The sequence below is a fragment of the Abrus precatorius genome, unplaced genomic scaffold, assembly GCF_003935025.1.
Source record: "Abrus precatorius isolate BTA unplaced genomic scaffold, Abrus_2018 Scaffold5, whole genome shotgun sequence".
NCBI classification, from domain to species: Eukaryota; Viridiplantae; Streptophyta; class Magnoliopsida; order Fabales; family Fabaceae; genus Abrus; species Abrus precatorius.
The window spans coordinates 2,653,439-2,673,682 of record NW_020874395.1 but is presented as its reverse complement, the minus strand read 5'-3'; the positions used below and the strand labels follow the sequence as shown (position 1 = coordinate 2,673,682).

Below are 20,244 nucleotides of genomic sequence, written 5' to 3'. Positions count from 1 at the left end.
CTATGAGTAAAAGAGTATGCAGACTTAATGGTGAATAAGCTCGCCTAAAGAAATAGGTAAGATGCCTATACTATGGGACGTAGAAAGAGAAAAGGCACAGCCATCGACGAGCAAAAGCATAAAGTAGCTTTAACCTTGATAATTGAGTGAAGAAGTTTCGGTAAGAGCCATCCTATAACATCCCTACTTTATTAATTATTAATTTCATACTTGATGTGAGTTGATAAGGCATGTTGCTTGAAATTAGGAGAGTTTTAGATGTGAGTTGCAGGATTTTTTGCTGTAGCGAGACGTGTCTCGTTGTAGCGAGAAATCAGCATCAAAATTAGGCATTCTGATGCTTTCTCGTTGTAGTGAGGAGCTCTCACTATAGCTAGAATGACAGACAGCAAAGTGCAATTTTGTCTGATTTTTTTCGTTGTAGCGAGAATTTACTTGTTGTAGCGAGAATGTCGCAAGTCTAGGGGTATTTAAGGGTTTTTAAGTTAGAAAACTTGGATTACAATCCAAGTTTTGAGCTCTCTCTTGTTCTCTCGACCCCTAACCCTCTCTTCTTAGAAAAACTCTCCAAAACCTCAACTTTCTTACAAATCCAAGCTTGGGAACTTCATCAATCAACTCCAAGTAAGTTCTTGGAGCTTTGTTTTTCTTTTTGGGTGTTTTCTAAGTTTCTCCTTTCTCAAAATGTTCTTTTTTGTGATATCTAAGAAAATCTTAGTCCTTTCACTCAGAACCTTTCACAAAATCTCTTTCAAAACTTTATCTCACAGTAAAGAGAGCTCTATATCATTGCTAGGAACTGTTGTATGTATGAGTGAAAATGCTTGAAATGAGTATGTATTGAATGATAATATGTGATTGATGTGTTTAGAACATGCTCTGTGATGTTTGAAAATATGTTTGGAATGATAGATGATGAGTATGTTTTATGTGAATTTGAGCATGTGTATGATGTACTGAGCCCGAAAGGAATAACCCTCGGCAATGAGAAAGTAATATATAATGAAATAGAAAGAGACATAGAAAGATAAGATATAAAAGGGAAAGGGAAAGGAAATCAGAATGAATACGAAAAGGACAAGTATAGATAGTTCAGAGGTACACTAGGAGTGTGAAAGATGGAAAAGACTGAAAAATCTTGGAGAAATTAGGGTGATGGATGTTCCGCTTAAATTGTGCACTATAAATGAGAGTAGGAGTACCGTAGGTCTCACACTCATTTCCTGACCTATACTCCTGATCACATTTTTGCTAAAAGGGGCAAGGTCAGCACACGTTGTATCCATGTAACTGCGGCTATCCAGCAACTATCTATGCTAAAAAAGACCTCAAGGGATCCCAGGGACAGTGGAAATGAGAATGTTACTGAGTTTGGAAATAAGTAATGAGAGAATAAATAGAGAAACATAATTTGAATGCATAATTGAATATGGAGACTCATCCTTACGTAACCATTTCAGAGAACCTAGATGATGACACCCAGGGAGAGAATTAAAATAGTAGATAGTTCAGAAGTAAATATAGTAAATGATGTTTTTGGCGAGTATCAGAGATTTACTTCCTTTAGAATCCTTGTACATGATAGTGAGGTGCCTAGTGAGGTAGTGATAATGGAATTGGAGCTAGCCTTTAGTATTCCTTTTGATTTGTCTATATATAGAATCTATCATACCCTCTGTATTTATATCTTTTCTAGTGTTGAGAGAACCCCTGCAATAGTAACGTATCTTGTTACGTACCATGATCACGTTCAGTCTAGAGTACCATCGCGATGGACGATCGAGCATATTATAGGTGTTCAGGTCACTGCAGACTCTGGCGATCAGTATCTTGGCTCGGATGACGAGTTGACTGTTGAAGACCTAGCGATGATAGAAGATTGGCACGGCGATGACTAGTGCCACCGGTTAAAAGGTGGTTAGGCTATTCATTAGAACCATTATTATTTTGAGTACTTGTAAATGTAAACGAATTGTCTTAATGTATTTTGATAACTTTATGTGTATTTGAGATACAAATATATGTTGTACATTATGAAGCAAATTATGACTACAATATTTGTTGTTTATTTACCAGTTTTAAAGACTAATGTTTTATTATTCAAGTTTTTCGATTTAAACCTTTGTTATTCAGGATCTCTCCGATTTTGATGATTTTGATTATTTTTTATTATTATGTTAATTAAAAATAAGGATGTTACACATCCTACACTATGAAACCATGCTGCATCGATGTTTTCAAGGCATGGAAGGTCTATTAGGTTAGGCCAAGTTCGTAGATCGGGTACATAGAAAGGGGGAAAAGGATGAAGACTAAGGTTCTGCTTTTTCTTTTGGATGCCCATTGGCAAGTGTCTTAGTAAGCTGTAGACCTTCCATTCTTGCGTAACCATATATCATACTGGCGCAAGTTGCAGCCCCCTAGGAAGAGGGTAAGGCTGCAACGCGTCAGGTTGTTTATCCAGTCTACTATATGTTCACTACTTCATCTCATTTGCTGTTCGCCTAACTAGCTGGGCCTAGAGGCCTTTCACTGGCTGATAGATAGCTCTGGCAGCACTTTCTTACCACCGAGATTCCACAGCAGAGGATATTCTATTATCTTAAACTAAAGCACCACAACAAACCAAAGCTGCACGTATTGCCATGAATTCATGAATGTGCTTTCCCGTAGCTCCCTTAGATCAGTAGATAAAGACTTTTTTCCTTCAATAGGATATACTGATTGAATCGGACAATTATCTAGGCTTTGGCTTAGTAAGAAAAAAGAAAATATACGAATACTAGAAATTAGAATTGTAAATATCATAAGTGAAGTCAGTAGCTAGTTAAGTGAAGGTTGTAGCTAGCCTTATCGCCTTTCGCTCAAGCGACACTATACCTTACTACTGTTATTGTGAAAGAGTTGACGGCCTGGGCTGCCAATTTTACCATAGAAGAAAAACTAATAATCATTAGCAGAAAAAGTTGAATCCACTCTCTTTAAAAAGCCTCCATTCCACAAGAGGGAAGTAGCTCGAGCTGCTTTGCAGGAGGAGTGAGATTGTGTTGGATGGAGCTTGAAATCTAAAGAGCTTGGTTTCGCTTGGGGGACCCCTCCCTTCCTTATTGTAGGGCCTATCACCTATCGGTAGAACGATAACTTGATAGTAAGAAGCATTGGTCCTAGATATAGAAATGGATAATGAAAGGAGAATAAGATTTAGGTTACATAGGATCAAATGGATTTCATGCTATAACTCATTAGATGGGAAATCTCGGCTGGCTAAACCAGGTTCAAGGGAATACCTATAAGAGAATTCAATGATTAACTGAACGGTTAAAATAGTATAAACTTCCACCAAGAGCACAACTTAATAACATTTCTACTAGTTTGTTATTGATAATATGCACTTATAATGAAATCAATATATTCATTGCTACATATTCAAAGTTGTGTACTGTCTAATATTTTTATTAATTAAAAAGAGTGGGATTAATCGAGAAATAACTTGATTATGATCAAGATTAAGTTTCAAATGAATTTTTCTTTTAAAAGTTTCAAAACTTATTCATCAACATGAATCATTTTCTTATTTCATTCGAAACTCACTCTTCATTTCCTCCTAACTCACTCCTTCATTTCCTTAGTAGGTTCTACCATATAATATATAATAATAACAATTCTACTCATCCTGTATTTTTACAAATAAAAATTAATTAATATTTTATTCTTTTTTCTAAAATTAAAATAAAAAAGTAATAATCATTATTAATCATATCATTTAATTCAAAATAAATTAACAATAACTAAATTCATACTTTGAAATTAAATTAGCAATAAATTATAAAACAAATTAAATAACACAAACTTGGTAACACTATCAAATTTGTTCTTCAAATTAAATGAAATAAATTTGCATATCATAATATCTAAGAAAGTGTTACTATATTATTCGCATATTTTGCTAAATTCGTGTCACTGTCAACTTTCAACAAATTGTATCGTTTTTATTCCAAAATTTACTTGAGAAAAAATTAAAAATTTTATTTCACATAGTATTTTTAATAAAAAATTAATTTAATTTATTTTGTATTTTTTACTCAATAATAAAATGGGTCAGATTTTATAGGATTAAACTTATGGGACTTAAGAAATGAAAAATAAATAAAAATACGTGGAAGAGTTCATTTTACAAACAACCAAATTCAAATTTGATTGAGAATTTCTTGTTCAGTGATTGACACGTGCCATCGTAAAAAAGTTGTGTTGATTATAACAAAATTTGTTCTTAATTTTGCTAAATATATGACGAAATTGCATAAACGATGACACATGGCGAATTATGCTTATTTCGCAGGTCCAGGGGTAAATTTTTTTAAAAAATTAAAATTCAACAATTTTGTCAATGATATTAGCAAAATTTTGATCATGTAACTAGATTCATCTCTGACATAAAAATAGTTTAAAAAAAAATAAATAAATAAATTATTTTTTACATTACAATATTTAAATAAAAAATCCAAATAAGGTAATTGACTGAAAAGCTGTGTGCAGCAGGAAAGTTCCTAGAACATAGCCTGCACCCAAAAAAAGTTATTGCATGCTACAGACTTTCATGATCCCAGCTAAGCAAAACATGAGACCTATTTAACACAGTATACACAGAAAGAGAAGGAAATGAAAAAAACCCGTGAAGAGAGAGTGATCCTCAAAACACACAGAGAACAAAAATGTGTTAATGTAACTTTGCGGGATGAAAATTGGTAATTAATAATTATTAAGGATATAAAAGGAAAGTTAACAGTTATTTTTTTAATTTTAAATAAAGTAAGTGATTAAAGTAAATCACTTTAACGTTGTTTCGCAATTTAGTCAATTCGTTATAATTAGAGAGTTCATTTAATCTTTCCATTGCTCCTCAGATATAATTTTATATATGTATAATTTCTTTAATCCCAGAGGAATTAGAAAAAATAAATTTAGTTATTATATCAAAATATTAATAATTTATATCACTCTTTTAATTTGATATTAATTACTTTTTACTTACTTAATTAATACAAATAAAAGAAGTAATTATCCTTGGTCAGCCCTTTTCATATTAGAAGATAGAGTCCAGAGAAAAATTAATTATTATATTTGATTACGATCTTTTTTCATAAAATATAATTAGTACTATAAATAATTTTAAAAGATTTATAATCCCCACTCACGGCTCCATATTTTGGTAATTTGTTATTTTTTAAAAATAAAAAAAATAAGATAAAATCTATCATACCCTTTTTGTAGTTAAGAGTACTATTAACTTTTGGTAAAATAATTATTATCTTTAATTTTATATTAATAAATAATAAAATTAATGATTTATTTAAAAAAATTAATACTCTGTGATGATCTATAATATTTTAAAAAAAATCTGTGTGAGTGTCATAATTGACAGCTGCAACCTCACGCGATCCTTCTCCCTCTGGCATGGCGCAATCAACAACTCTCAAGGTTCACCAAGTTTGCTCAGTGTCACCGCCACAAGAAACATCACCAACCTCTCTACCCTTCACCTTCTACGATGTCTTATGGCTAAGGCTCCCACCCGTAGAGCGTCTCTTCTTCTACGAATTCCTCAACCCCACCATTTCCTTCTTTGATTCCATTCTCCCAAACCTCAAACACTCCCTTTCCCTCACTCTCCAACACTTTTTCCCTATCGCTGGCACCATCACTTGGCCTAATGATTCACCCCAACCCATCATCAACTATGTCCCTGGCAACACCGTTCCCTTCACTGTAGCTGAATCCAACGCTAATTTCAACCGTTTATGTTCCAACTTTTGTGAAGTCAAAGAACGCCAGCACTTGATACCCCACTTAACCATTTCTCATGAACAAGCCTCTGTGTTGGCAATTCAAGTTACCATTTTCCCAAAGTTCGGTTTTTGCATTGGAATCACCACACACCATGCAGCACTTGATGGAAAGTCTTCAACTTTGTTTATGAAATCATGGGCACACCTTTGTTCTCATCTTAAACACTCGTCACAACCTTTGCCGTCACTACCTCAAGACCTAACACCTTCTTTTGATAGATCAATGATAATAGACCCTTCGGGAATCGGTGAAACTTACTTGAAGGCTTGGTTGACAGACGGTGGAGCAACGAATAATCGAAGCTTGAACGTGTGGAAGTCGCTATGCACGTTACAGGACGATGCGGTTAAAGGGTTGTTTGAATTGACATCATCGGACATTCAAAAGCTTAAGGAACATGCGGAGTCTAAGGTTAACAAAAAGGTTCGATTATCATCTTTTTCAGTAACATGTGCTTATTTGTTGTCATGTTTGGTCAAAGTTGAAAACCAAGCAAAAGCTAGTGATAAGGTGGCTTTTGTGTTCAGTGTGGATTGTAGGTCTCGTTTGGACCCTCCAATTTTGCAAAATTATTTTGGGAATTGTGTTTTGTCACAGTTGGTTGTGATGAAGAATGAAAAAGTGTTGGGAAATGATGGGTTTATTACAGGTGTTGAGGGGATAAGTGATGTGTTGAGTAGGTTAGAGGGTGGAGTGCTAAATGGGGCAGAAAATTGGATATCAAAGATACAATCTGTGGTGGGGAACAGGTTGTTTTCCATTGCCGGGTCACCAAGGTTTGAGGTTTATGGTGTGGACTTTGGATGGGGAAGGCCTAAGAAGGTGGATGTCACCTCCATTGACAAAACGGGAGCGTTTTCCCTTGCGGAAAGTAGGAATCACAACGGAGGGCTTGAGGTTGCTTTGGCTTTGAACAAGGATCAAATGAAGGCTTTTGCTACCCTTTTTGCTCAAGGACTTCAATCCTTTTAATGGTGAGGCTGTGGTTGAAACTTCATTGTTATGGATGGAAATAAACTTAAGGTGCAGTGTTACTCGCCCTTTTAATATTCTCGATTAAATTAAAGTTAGAGTTTTAATTTATTATTGTATATATATACAAGTTTAATATTCATCTTTATTAGGTGAATTATTAATAAAAATAATATTTAAAAATTAAGTTTAGTGATGCATGCATGGAAAGCGAGAAATGAGCTAACTCACCACTTTTGTTAATTTCAACCTTTTAATAATGTTAATTGAAGACTTTAACCTGTGATTGTCATCAAAACTTCAAATTTTGTTATTATTTTGTTAAGAATTATGTTACATTTCAGAAAAAGTATATGAATATGTGTTATAACTTCAAATTGATCAACACGCTCTTAAATATATGTAACTTGCTCAGCATGTTTCTATTATCATGAAAGGAATAACACAATAAGTTTTTCTCAATAATGTTTTATTTTTTTATCAAAAAGAAAAATTGTGAATTTTAGTTTTTAAAATTAAATTTAAGTAATTAATAATAATAATAATAATTTATCAAAAAAATATTAATTATTTTTTTATAGTTTTAATATAATGAATGTGCTACTTTTAATTAAAAAATTATTATTTTTTAGTAGCTAAACTTAATTCTAAGAACCAGGGATGGAAAAATGCTATTAAAAAATATATTAATGGAAAAAATTGTTATTCCTTAAGCTGCTTTGTTGGCAAAATAAAAAATAAAAATTTTTAAATTATTTTAAAAAGTAACGTAAAAATAAATATATTATTATTATTATTATGAAATTACTTTTAAAAAATAATGTAAAAAACTCTTAGGAAGAGCTTTAATGCTTTATCATCGATAATAATTCTATTTAACTTTAACATATTACCTTAAGTGAAAAATATTTGTAATCTAAAAAATATCTTTTACAGTTTTGTCAAGTTTGATACAAAATTTTTTAAATATTTTTATTACGTATTTTTACATAATTATCCTTTATTGTTGAATATTTTAAAATTACTTTCTTTATCATATATTAAATTTCACTTACTATTAATGCATATATTTAAAAAATTTAATTAAATTTATCAATTATTATGATAAAATAAATTAAATTTACTAAAATAATCTTATTGAAGTGTTAAAATTATTACAGTAATTGTGTGATAAATAATTTTAGATATTCTTTAGAAGTTACTCGACAAAAATTATTTCAAAAATAAAGATATTATTAAAAAAAATAATGTTCTTTTTGTGAGTATCTTCTTCTTTTTGGTGAGTAAAGTAATTAATATTTTATTAATTTAAATAAATAAATAATTTAAAATAAATAACAAATATTTAAGTAAGGAGTAGCAATTAATGTTAAGATAAAGCTTGATTTTAACTATAAATAAATTTGAAATGCTTTAATAATTTTTAAAAAATTAACTAATTAACTATATTTAAAAAATTTATTAATATGCGTATTTTAATTAAAAATATCTTATAAAAACAGTGTTGAAAATGGAATATTAAAATATTATTAAAAATAAAAATTTATCAATTTTTTTTTGACGAAATTCCACCATATTTTCGTCTATTTATTTATTATATTGTAAGATAAAGTGATTCATTCCTATATTTCTTGCTTCCATTTTTAACATATTTAATAATACATGTTAACAAATTAAAAATATTAAAATAAAATATTTAATATTTTAAAATTATAATCTAAATTATCTAATGAGATATATTTAGTTATTTTTAATGCATATCCATTAAATGTATATTTTTTTATTAACTATAAAATTCAACATTGAATATAAGTATTTAAAAGACAATATATTTTTATTAAGAAAAATTTATTTATTATGTTAAAATTATAAAATAATAATAATTTTTTTTCTAAAATTTTGATATTATTAATTACTTAAATTAAAAGAATATTTTTCTAAAAAAAAATTATTCTTAATTCATTTTTTAACTTTTCAATGTGTATTTAAGACAACAATCAAATATCATAAAATTTAATATTTTAATTATTAGATTTTATTTACGATTTATTTTATTTTTTTTAGTATTTATAAAAGTAGTGCTCTTTGTGATAAGTCCTTAAAAAAAATTATTAGGATTTAGTCATAAAATTATTTTAAAATTTATGATTTAATCTCTACTTTCTAATTCTATTATGTTAATTGATGAGTTGGTTAATGCATTATTATCATATTATTTAATTTTTTAATATTTTATTATTTAAAATTAATATTTACAAACAAGTTATTAAATATATTTAAAAAAAAAGTCTCATAAATCCTAATCCTTTCTTATTCTTCACCCGTTTTCAACTTTTTTTTCCCTTATTTTGTTGTAAAACTTTTTTCACTTGTCAATTAAAGTGTGTGTGTTTTCTCTTGATATTTGTTTTTAGATTTTTAAATTGATTTCGAGAATAAATATAAGGTTCAATCATTTTCATGAGTTTCTAAGCGACTTTAAAAGGTTTTTAACTTTTGTTTATGTAAATCTTTGTTGAACATCTGTTTTGCTGCTGAGTGATTTTAGCACTTTGTTTTGTAAATTTTCATGAGTTTCTAAGCTTCCTCAGCGACTTTATCTTTTATTTTTTTTATTTTTCTAATTATTAAATGAAGAAAATATTTTATATAATAAGAAATAAATTTATTTAATACTTATTTTATAAAGTAAAAAAATTTCATAAATTTAACGGCACAAAATAAACACTTTATTTTTTTAAAATTAAAATTTGTGTCGTGAAGCCAATGTTACATTATCAGATTCCAACAAGCTTTAACCTACGTGTGTGATTGTCGAACACTGATAATAAGTGACATTACAAATTAATTAATTTTGTAAAGCATTAAAATTTTTTCAAAAGTTTAACTTTCATCTCTTTCAAATTCTATTTTTCTTTTTAATTGTACGCAGTGAAATTCACTGCACAATAAGCTAATAATTTGGGTTTATTGATTTTATAATATTTTAAAAAAATTAATTATCAAAACAAAGTAAAATTTAAATTGTTTTCATGTAAAGAATTTATTTTTTTGCCACGTTATCTTTAGTTTCACATTTTTCTGAACTTTGTAAGAGATAAATAATTTTTTTAAAAATTTCTGTATTAAAAGATGAAACTCTTTATAAATAAAATTTTAAATTTTTGTAAATAAATCTTTTATAGTGTATAGATAAAATTATCTAATTATCTAAAATATTAACACTGGTTATAATTTTATAAGTTTTGTTTTTTAATATATAATTTTTAAAAAAATAATATATAAATTTTTAAAAAATAAAAAAAGTTTCGTACTATGTGACAAGAAGTTTCTGAAAAAATTTAATTTTAGTTTTATTTTATTTTGATAATTAATTTTTTAAAAAATTACAAAATTAATAAACTAGTAATTTGTGAGAATTTTTTTATATATGGTTTTTTATTTAAAATTCAAAAAATATAATTTTTTTTACAAACTTACATAAATATGATTTTTTTTCAAAAATCACCGTTAACGACTTTTGACCAAAACTGTTAATGACGACTTTTAATATATTTTTTTAAAAATAATTATTTTTAAAAAAATTGTTATTAATGATTTTTTATTTTTAAAATATTTTTTAAAAATTATTATTGGTGACTTTTAAAATTTTATTATTTTTTTAATTTTTTATCTCTAAATTTTTGTACTATATCAAAAATTATATGATAATTTTTTAAACTTCATATTTTCATAAATTTACAAAAAATTCCATGTTTTATAAATTTAAAAAAAAAAACCATAAAAAAAAAAGGAGCCGTAATTTGTGCCCCGGTTGATTGTTCTTCGTTCTGTGGCGATAAGCTCGAAGTACAACCAGACACAGAGACACTGGGCTTGCGAGATACCTGAGACTATCAAACAGAGTAAATATCTATTTTGTTCCTCAATTATGCTTTTATTAATTTAATTTTAAAATTTTTTAAAATATCACATTAATTAACAAGTGTCAACACTTACGAGAATAAAATAATTGATTTTTTTTTTATTTGTTAAAGAGTGTGCTTTCATTTTATCCCTTTTAAATGTTGAAATGTGTTATTTAATGTATCAATTTATTATTTTATTATATTTTTTTAATATCACTTAACGATAAAGATTAATATAATTCACGATAATTAACCTTAAGAACAAATATGATTTTTAAAAGTATCATTACTTTTTTAAAATTAAACTTATAAAATTATGTTAAATTGTGAAAATTATAAGCTACAATATTAGACTATATTTATATTTGAATGGATATAACACGCGACTTTTAAATTGAGTGACATATAACGGTAGCATTGAAATAAATTTATATTAAGTAAGTTTGATATTAATTTAAAAGCGCTGTTACTTTTTTAAATTGTAAAGTAGTATTATAGTTTTGTCTCTTACTTGGCATTCAAATCTTTATTTATTTTTATATTATTTTATTGAACTATTTTTAATATTGAACATGATATTGTGCCGGCGTTGAAAAAAAATATATAAAATAAAAATAAAGAATTAGAATTATAGATTAAATGTGCATAAAAAACCATAACAATACTTGTAATAACAAAAATAATATAATCTCATAACAATTTACAAGTTTAATAGATAAAGAAGATTTTTCAAAAAAAGTTTAGAGTAGTTTAAGTTAAAGTTCGTAATATAATAATAATTTTAGACTTTGTTTAGAAATTTAAAGAGACAGAAAAAAGTTTGAAGAGGAAAGGAAGAGAGAGGGGAAGGAAGGAAGAAAGGTTAAACCCCTCTCTTATTTAAATGTTTAATATTGAAAAAGAGGATGACAAGAGTTTTAGTTATATAATTGATATTATTATATTTTATATCTTTTATTTATATAATTTTTTATTTTTACAAAAAATATAAATATAAATATTTTTCTTTCTCTAAAAATTAATAATTTTAAAATTAATATTTTATTTTTTATAAATTTTTTTAAAAAAATCTCACTTTAAAAACTAATATTTACCAAAAAAAAAGTTAAAATCCTAATCATGAAAGAGTACAGAAGACTGACTAAGAAAAAATCTCATAAAACATTAAAATTTAGAATATATTTGGGAGTTATATTTAGAAGGAAAAGAGTGGATTTAGAAGGATTTATTTGTTATTTAAGAATTAATTAATAAAAAGGGAAAGGATTTGAAGATTTTTGTAAACATCTTAAAACCCTCTTAAACTTAATTTTACGAGTTCTCCACTTTTTGGAGTTTTTTAGTCTATTAAAATATTTTTTTATATTAATTATTATATGAATGAAATAGAAACAAAATAAATATTTTTAAAAAAGTGTGATGTTAATTTTAGAAAAAAAGAATAACAAAAATTTATTTTTTAAAAAAATATTATTTTTTAGAGTGAGAATATTTTTAAAAATATAAAAAATTAAAAATATGAATTTTAAAGATATTAATATTTAGAGGGAGAAAAATATATAATGTGTATTTTTTGAAAAAAATTAAAAAAATAACAATAAATTAAATTTTTTAAAATATATTAGTTTTTAATGATGTTTTTTAAAAAATTATAAAAAATAGAAATATAATTTTTAAAATATATTTTTAGAGTGATAATTTTAAAATATATTAGTTTTTAAAAATATTAAATTTTAAAAGAATTTTTTTATTTTTGTATATTTTATAAAAATTTAAAGAGTAATAATATCATTTATATATTTAAATTCTCTATCGCACTCTCCTTCTCAAATTAAACATCTAAATAAGAGAGAGTTTAATCTTCCTTCTCCTATTTTTTTTCTTTTCTTTTTATTTCCTTCAAACTCTTTCCTTTCTTTTTCCTCAAAATCTTTCATCTTCTAATTAAGTAACTCCCAAACAAGAGTTAACTCCTCCAAACATAGTCTTAGAGAAAAATACTTCACTCCAATAATTGATTAGAATATAATACACCTCTTTTCTCAAAACACATAAACTCGTGAAACTAAATGGAGTGCAACAAATGATTCTCAAACCAATGAACAGCATGCATGCTTTTTAAATATATTTTTATTCATAAAAATGAACCAAGAAACAACAGTGTATTGCTGTTTTGAAATGATATATTGTTCTAAGTTTTCAAATAACAAGCCACCTCTTTACATGTTTGTAATAACGTGTGTATAAATATATATAGAGAGAGACACACACAAATACTTTTAATATTTATATTTATATATATATATATATATAGAGAGAGAGAGAGAGATAAATACTTTTAAAAGAATGAGGAATGAAAACTGTTAAAAAACAGCTCCATTGTCCATCTATGACATCTGATAGACACATGTACATATATCATTTTAAGATTAACATCATTTACTTCTTAACCATTTACACCAAAGCCACAGCTAGAAGCTCAGGATTCCAAACTGGAACTAATTTTTCCTCAAACATTTTAGAGAAAAAACACAAAAAGGGAAAATGCTTCCCTCTAACCAGTTGATCCATTTTATGTTCAAATTTGATTAGGTGGCATTCTAAAAGAGAGGTAGAGTGATTTTGTTATTGCCCATCATTTGAAAATCTGTCTCAAAAACATGATGAACAAGAGAAGCAGAAACACCAAGTTCTACCACTTTGCTTTGGTGTCTGTTCTGTTATAGGAGGACTAGTAGGCTTCAATGGCTCCTCTACTTGCTGCTCCTCCTGCTTTTCACTTTTTTCTTCCTTTTCTGACTCTACTGTTGATGAACTTGTTCTTTCTGCATCAGCTGTTAATCTGAAAGAAATCAAGGAGAAAATGATGGTCAATAGCAGGGTATCTTACCCTTTGAACAAATCATATTACTTATGAAAAGATAAATGAAGTTGAAATTATTAGTGCACCTCTATTTCGGTTTTCAATTAGCACACTTAATGCATACTAAGAAGAAACGTATGATAACTATAAGAATGCAGTAATATGATCAACTGCTTAAAAAAATAATTCGAAACTAAACATTAAGCCACAAGGTATATAAGATGATGCATCAAATAAATAGACTTCAACATCTAATTTCTGTAAAATATGTGCAACCAAAATTAGGGCTGGTAAATTTTTATAATAATATATTATTAAACTTTATGACTTAGTTGAACTATTTTAAGAGTGTAAACTATCATTTAATAATGAATTCTCATATAATTGAAAATTAACTTTTGTAATAATTATCTAACATGTCATATTTAAGATGATTTCTAATGGATTGGAAGTGTAAAATTTTTTACATTGATGATATATTAAATTCAACTATAAATCTTAACGCGTGTTATGCTAACTAATGCCTTAAGAAAATTTTCATTAAAATTAACATCAAACTACATTGGCAATCAAGAAGGGATCTACATTAATTTTGTTTTTTTTTTATTCTTTAGCTAGGGTTCTGAAGACACTTATTAACATTTTGCTTAACTTATTAATATGACAAGTATATTATGGTACTTATTGTGAGTTATATGTGTGTGATGAAAACACATGTGAGTTTGCATGCATTAAAAATCTAGCATAATAATACAACACTCATATATAAGTAAAGATCTGATGGGGGCTCACATAGGAAATTGAAATGAACGGGTGCTTATATCACTTTCCATTGAACGGTAGGAGACACTGGTATAATTCTTGGGTTCTTCACTAGGGACCCTTTCTTCTTTACAATGATCAGCTGGTGTTTTGTCCCACACAATTGTCCCAACTTCTGCTAATGTTTGTGTTTTATTATGGTCAACCTCCACAAGTGAACCTTCAGTTTCATGTGTTGTTTTCTTTTGGTCTTTTCCCTCAACTGAATCTATTGTTTCATCTGATGAATTTGATGACACTGAGTGTCTCTCCATGTCCACATTTTTGCAATTACTAGTGACCTCTTGAACTGGTGGCAGTGGTGAAGGCATGCCGACCAAATCATTAGTCCTAGGTAACTCCCCAGATTTGTTGAATGCAAAAGTATTGTCCCTTGAGAAACTATTGTTTCCTAAGTGTATGCTAAATAGTGATTCATTTGAAGCAGCACTCCATTCCATAGGACTTGTGGGTCTATTTGCAAATATTGAAGAGGGTATTCTGCTTGGATCATATGCAGGAGAACTCATAAACTGAACTGGAGGAGATTGAGTCACTGACCCACCTTGAAAGCTCCAAACAGGTGAACCATACACACCATACTTAGAATAAACATTATCTATGCTGTTATCATCTTTGTCAGTGTCATCAGAATCTAGTGATGATTCAGATGAAATAGAAGAACTTGAATTCTTCCTATTAGAAGTTGGATACTCATCATCCTCAGGAAGATCAAAATGGACTTTGAGTTTCTTACCACTTCCTCTCTTGTTCTCATAACTCAAGAAAGCCATTAATTTTTGTACTCTACAGAAGAAATACAAGTAGCACTTTTAGATCACATTTGAGACAAACGATACAATAGATTTATAATTTGGTAATGGAATTAATTTTTGTATAGATTATATTTTGGTGCTAAAAGAAAAGATTTAGAGCATGTTTGATTTTATTTTTAAAAGAGTTTTTAGTTTTTAAAAATAAAATGCAGTACAAATTTATACTACATTTTATTTTTAAAAATTAAAAACTGTTTTTCAAAATGAAATCAAACATACTCTCAATGTTTTATTTCTAGGCCATGCACATATGAGCTACAACACAGTTTCACTCATCCTTATGCAAGAAGAGATTATTTGGCATCATTAGCATACAACATATGATCTTCATGTGAAAGAAATAATAAATAAATAAATAGCCTTTTCTTATTGTACAATCACCAAATGAAATATTGCGGAAAACCTATAGGACTTACTCAAATTTCCAGAATCAATTCTGGAACCTGTAGATTCGATTTGTAACGATCCTTGAATAAAAAAAATTGGTGCAAGATGAAGGTTGATATGAGATTAACCGGTTCTGACCACAAATCAGGAAATGGAAAATAACAAGGAAAATTAAAATGAAAAGGTAAGAAGAAGAGGATGAAGCTGGCAAGGGGATAAGGAAAATTAAGGACATGAAAGCTGGGTTTTGGGGTATATGGTTTTGTCTATGGAGAAACACAGCAAGGGTTGACAAGGCTAAAGAAAGGCAAGGAGAGGATCTCGGGAATTACTCTGTTTATGTAACAGAGTGATTAATTAAAACATATTAGAACTAAACCAACTTTGGTAGTCGTTAGGCCATAGACAGGTTAGACCCTTATGAAAATATTAATTAATTATCAATTATATTAAAATAAAATTTTATCGCTGATCATATAATGCACCTTGTTTAATTCCATTTTTAAAAAAAATGTACCTTATTTAATTAAAAAAAGTTAATATAGCTAATCATATAATCCTTACAAGTAAATATAACGAACCAAACAAGTCTTTTGTGATACAGAAGCACGTTTGATCTGTAAAGCTGTTTCTAAGCCTTGAGAGATCTTACCCAAAAGGCCAAAAATAGAATAAAATATGATAACAAGTAATGAACAGAAGGGCAATGTTGAAAATATGATAACAAAGGAGGGTAATTAGGGAAGTAGAATAAAAGAAGTTATCTCCAAAGTTTGTGATTGTAATTGACACCGGCAATATGGATAATATATTTGGTCTCTTATATCATGCAAAACTCGAGAAACATGAAGGAAGCTTAGCACAAAATATTTGATATGGTAGGAATATTGCAGTCTCAGCTCTTCAAAGTTGGAGTTCGGTCCCTCCAAGGTAAGCTATCCTTATCATTAGCCTTTGAAATTTACCATTCTAGCACAAAATGCTAATCAGGTAGACATGTTTGCAACTGCAAGAGAACAATTGTTGCCGTTGCAGTTTTGAGAGCATTTACATGATTTATCTATTAGAATAATATGCATTACAATATTGAATTAAATGTAAATTTGACCGCTTATGAGTAATTTAATTATAGAAATGTAGGTTATGTAGAAAAGCTCGGGTGTTCTGTTTTGCTGACCGTGTAAGCATTCTGATCATTTGCAGCTACAGAAAGTTGTTATATTCAGAATTCAGTAATTCATATAACATCACCAGGCCTAGTTAAATGTTTTAGTTCTTCAATCTACCAGAGACTGCCTCAAATTTCAGGTCATTGCAGAAGTAAAACTAAGGTATATATTTATGCAGTATGCTCTTAAATCTTAGTATTATTGTGATTAGTCGGATTCTTAGCTACACTGATTCTCATGAGTAAACTTTCAACCTAGTTCTTGAAAGTATATGGGCCAAGCATTTTTGTTTGTGTGATTTTAAAATAAATAAAAAAATCATTTTAGTAATTTTTATTTTTATTTTAATTGTTTGTTCTTATTTATTCTATATATAAAATCAATATAATATTAATTGTTAGCAGTCAAAAGTTAAAAAGTGACCCACTAATTTAAGAGAGGGTTATTAAAATTTTAAAAATTAAAATGTGTGACTCATATAATTTCAAAGACTAATTTAAAAGTCTTGTTGACGACATAAATATATGTTTTTTCATTGGGCCATTTAGTAAAAATAGAAATTCTCTTATCAGAGCTCCCAAGTCCTATGAAATGCCATATGAGTTGAATGCTTCTATTAAAAAGGATAGCCAATCCAATGTAGTCACTGCCTTGCTAAAATATATGTTCTAGTAGTGTATGGTAACATCCAAGTACATTTTCTGCTTTTGCTACAGGCATTTGCATTAAGGAGGAGAAGGGCAAATGAGAGAACTGAAACTTATGTACTATTAGAACCAGGGCAAGATGAGAGGTTTGTTTCTGAGGAAGAGTTGAAGGAAACATTGAAAGAGTTGCTGGAAAATTGGCCTGGCAAGGCTCTTCCCCCTGATCTTTCAAGATATGAGAACATTGATGATGCTGTTTCTTTCCTAGTGAGATCAGTTTGTGAACTTGAAATTGATGGAGAAGTTGGCTCAATCCAATGGTATGAGGTCCGTTTGGAGTGATTAGTGTAACCATTCCATTAGCCATTTCATTCATGCCATACTAACTTGTACTTATCATGTTTAGTTGTGGAACCATTAGAGTTACAACCTTCCACTCTCTTGTAACTTTATTGGCCTGATACAAGTATATATTGTACTCATTTAAGGTATATTAATTTGTCAAAGAAAGATGTTTTAATCTCTCAGAAAAAAGTGGAAAGGAAATAATTTTATCAAAATAAAATAACATTATTGTAATGATATGATATTAATTGTGTCAAATTAAGATGATATACTAGTTAATACCCAATAAATTGGGCTGGCTGTCCAGTTGAGTTGTTCTGAATACACTTGCCAGAGTGTAGAACTTCTATTATTTTTTTCTTAAATTTATTTATTGTTGTTAAAAAAAATCACTATTGTTTGATTTTTTATTTTTTATTTTTTTATTATTATTATACTTTTATATGTAGAGAACTAGAAATTGTCTGCCATTTTAGAAACTTAATAAATTTGGTTGACCAGGAAAAAAAAAGAAACTTACTTTTTTTACATCAAAGAAAAGTAACTTTGAACTTTTTATGTCCGACCTATATATAATAAGTTCATAACTCAGGTGCTAGGCTGGGTAGCTTAAATTTATGCATTCTCAATAACTATAGATGGAAAAAAATGAATATTAAAAAATCTGTAACTTTATGGCTGTAACTTTAATTTTCATTGATCTTTTATATTTTCAAATAAAAATACGGTAATCTTTGGTTTAGAGAGTGTATATAGGCATGTGGCCTATATAGGCCACATAACTTGTTTGTTTTCCCTAATCACCCAACCAAAATTTTTTTTCAAAAAGATTTACGAATTAGGTTGGGTGACAGTAATTTATTTTTTTTCAATTCAACCTGAATCTATTCCTAAACTGTTTCAAATAGAGTCTAATCTATGCACCAAAGTAAAAAAAAGGTGGAGTCTAATCAAGGAAAGTTCTTGAACTTATAAAAATAAAAAGATGAAAAGAAACACGAATTCATAAATCTTACAACAGAAGGGTAAAATAAAGGAAAAACACATGAGGTTCCTTATATAAATTCTTTAATTAAATAATATCATGTAAAAGTTTATTTACAATTCTACAACATATATTTAATAGTGTTATTATGAATAGAAAAACATTCAGATGACATTCATCTAACAAGGAAGCTGAGTAATAAAAATATAGGGAATTTACTTTTAAGTTTTATCTTAAAATAAAATAAAATGATCCTATTGGAAAGGAAACCTTACTGCCTCAGTTTCTCCAAGGCTCAACAATAGAATCTGAAAATACAGACAACTTTTTTAACCCCAAAAAATTAATGTTACAAAAGGCTATTTGAGAAGAAAATAAGAGCATGACAGAAAAGATCACTACTCTCTCTGATATTACATCATCTTCAAATTCCCCTTGAAGCTTGAACCACTGTCACATGATTTATCTTGTTGAACAAAAAGGATCCACTGAGTTCCTCAAGTTGAGTTGATCTTCTCGTCAATCAGCATCGGAAGCTTGTTTTGGAAAGGTCCCACATCCTGCAACAAGCACATGTCTGGAATCTGTAGCAGTTCACATAAACACACTGAAAAATTAAATGAAACCCCCAAAAGGAACATTGGCAGAGCTAGGGAAAGTGAATAGTAAATTGGTTCATCTATAGCCTTGCTGGTGTACCTTTGGTTGATTTTTACCAGGGGGTATTAATGCACCACCCTTTTTACTCCTTGCAAGTAGGCCTTTGGTTACTGGCGAGATCATCATATCAGTTGGGCTGGTATACCTTCAAAAATCAAGAATACATATTCACATCACTAACCCAATTATCAAATTATTACATATATTGATATTTATATATAAATAATCAATAAAATATGTAAATATTAGTCTTTAAAATTATTTTTTATTTTTTAAATGTTCCTAAAAACACGCAGTAAAAACAATTTTTATTAAAAATTACAAAATCTGCTATAATTTTTAATAAATATTGATTTTTATTGTGATCAAGAGGGTATACATTAGAAAAATGGATAACATTTTTCCTATATAATATTTACCTTTCTGGGTATTTGAATGCCTTAGGGACTCTAAGACGATCTGGGGTGACAGGTTTGCGCAATTCATTTGAGGAGTTATGATCATGCTGGTCTGGTTGTTGAACTGGAGTTGGTGTTTTGCATTCTGACTCTGATGCTTGTGCTTGAATTGGCACTTTTGGAGGAGTTTTAAGCATGTTTTCCATGAGATTCTGTGCTTTTGTGTATGCAAAACTCAGCTATAATAGTGCTGAGAAGCAAGGAAAATGTGTCCAAGTGGGAACCGTGAGTTAATTGGGATAGTATTTGAAAGATAAGTGACCGTTTGAGCAAATGGGGTTGCAACGGTCGAATTGGAATTTAAATATGTTGTCCGTTGGGAATGGAGGCTATGAGACATCAGAAAGCGGTTCACAACAAAAAATA

The 20,244-nt window shown here is 28.5% G+C and overlaps 4 protein-coding genes across 5 annotated transcripts; 2 read left to right on the top strand and 2 right to left on the bottom strand.

The window, feature by feature from the left end:
• The first annotated feature begins 5,454 nt into the window (after positions 1-5,454).
• On the top strand, positions 5,455-6,586 carry LOC113867610 (phenolic glucoside malonyltransferase 1-like). Its single transcript, XM_027503010.1, has 2 exons — positions 5,455-6,270; positions 6,387-6,586. Exons 1-2 carry the CDS (start codon positions 5,455-5,457, stop codon positions 6,462-6,464), a joined length of 894 nt encoding a protein of 297 aa, XP_027358811.1. The 3' UTR covers positions 6,465-6,586.
• Positions 6,587-13,379: 6,793 nt separating this feature from the next.
• On the bottom strand, positions 13,380-15,185 carry LOC113867648. Its single transcript, XM_027503060.1, has 2 exons — positions 14,383-15,185; positions 13,380-13,569 (listed from the first exon to the last, which is right to left on the bottom strand). The coding sequence occupies exons 1-2, from the start codon at positions 15,183-15,185 to the stop codon at positions 13,380-13,382; spliced, it is 993 nt and encodes a 330-aa protein (XP_027358861.1).
• Positions 15,186-16,414: 1,229 nt separating this feature from the next.
• LOC113867997 (protein CHLORORESPIRATORY REDUCTION 7, chloroplastic) lies at positions 16,415-18,041 on the top strand. Of its 2 annotated transcripts, none has more exons than XM_027503545.1 (3): positions 16,415-16,544; positions 16,818-16,945; positions 17,500-18,041. In XM_027503545.1, the coding sequence occupies exons 1-3, from the start codon at positions 16,490-16,492 to the stop codon at positions 17,770-17,772; spliced, it is 456 nt and encodes a 151-aa protein (XP_027359346.1). In that variant the 5' UTR covers positions 16,415-16,489; the 3' UTR covers positions 17,773-18,041. The 2 variants fall into 2 exon arrangements, with proteins under 2 accessions (XP_027359346.1, XP_027359345.1); XM_027503544.1 differs by having other exon boundaries at positions 17,497-17,862.
• Positions 18,042-19,214: 1,173 nt separating this feature from the next.
• LOC113868119 lies at positions 19,215-20,024 on the bottom strand. Its single transcript, XM_027503685.1, has 3 exons — positions 19,840-20,024; positions 19,460-19,565; positions 19,215-19,344 (listed from the first exon to the last, which is right to left on the bottom strand). Exons 1-3 carry the CDS (start codon positions 20,022-20,024, stop codon positions 19,258-19,260), a joined length of 378 nt encoding a protein of 125 aa, XP_027359486.1. The 3' UTR covers positions 19,215-19,257.
• Positions 20,025-20,244: the final 220 nt, after the last annotated feature.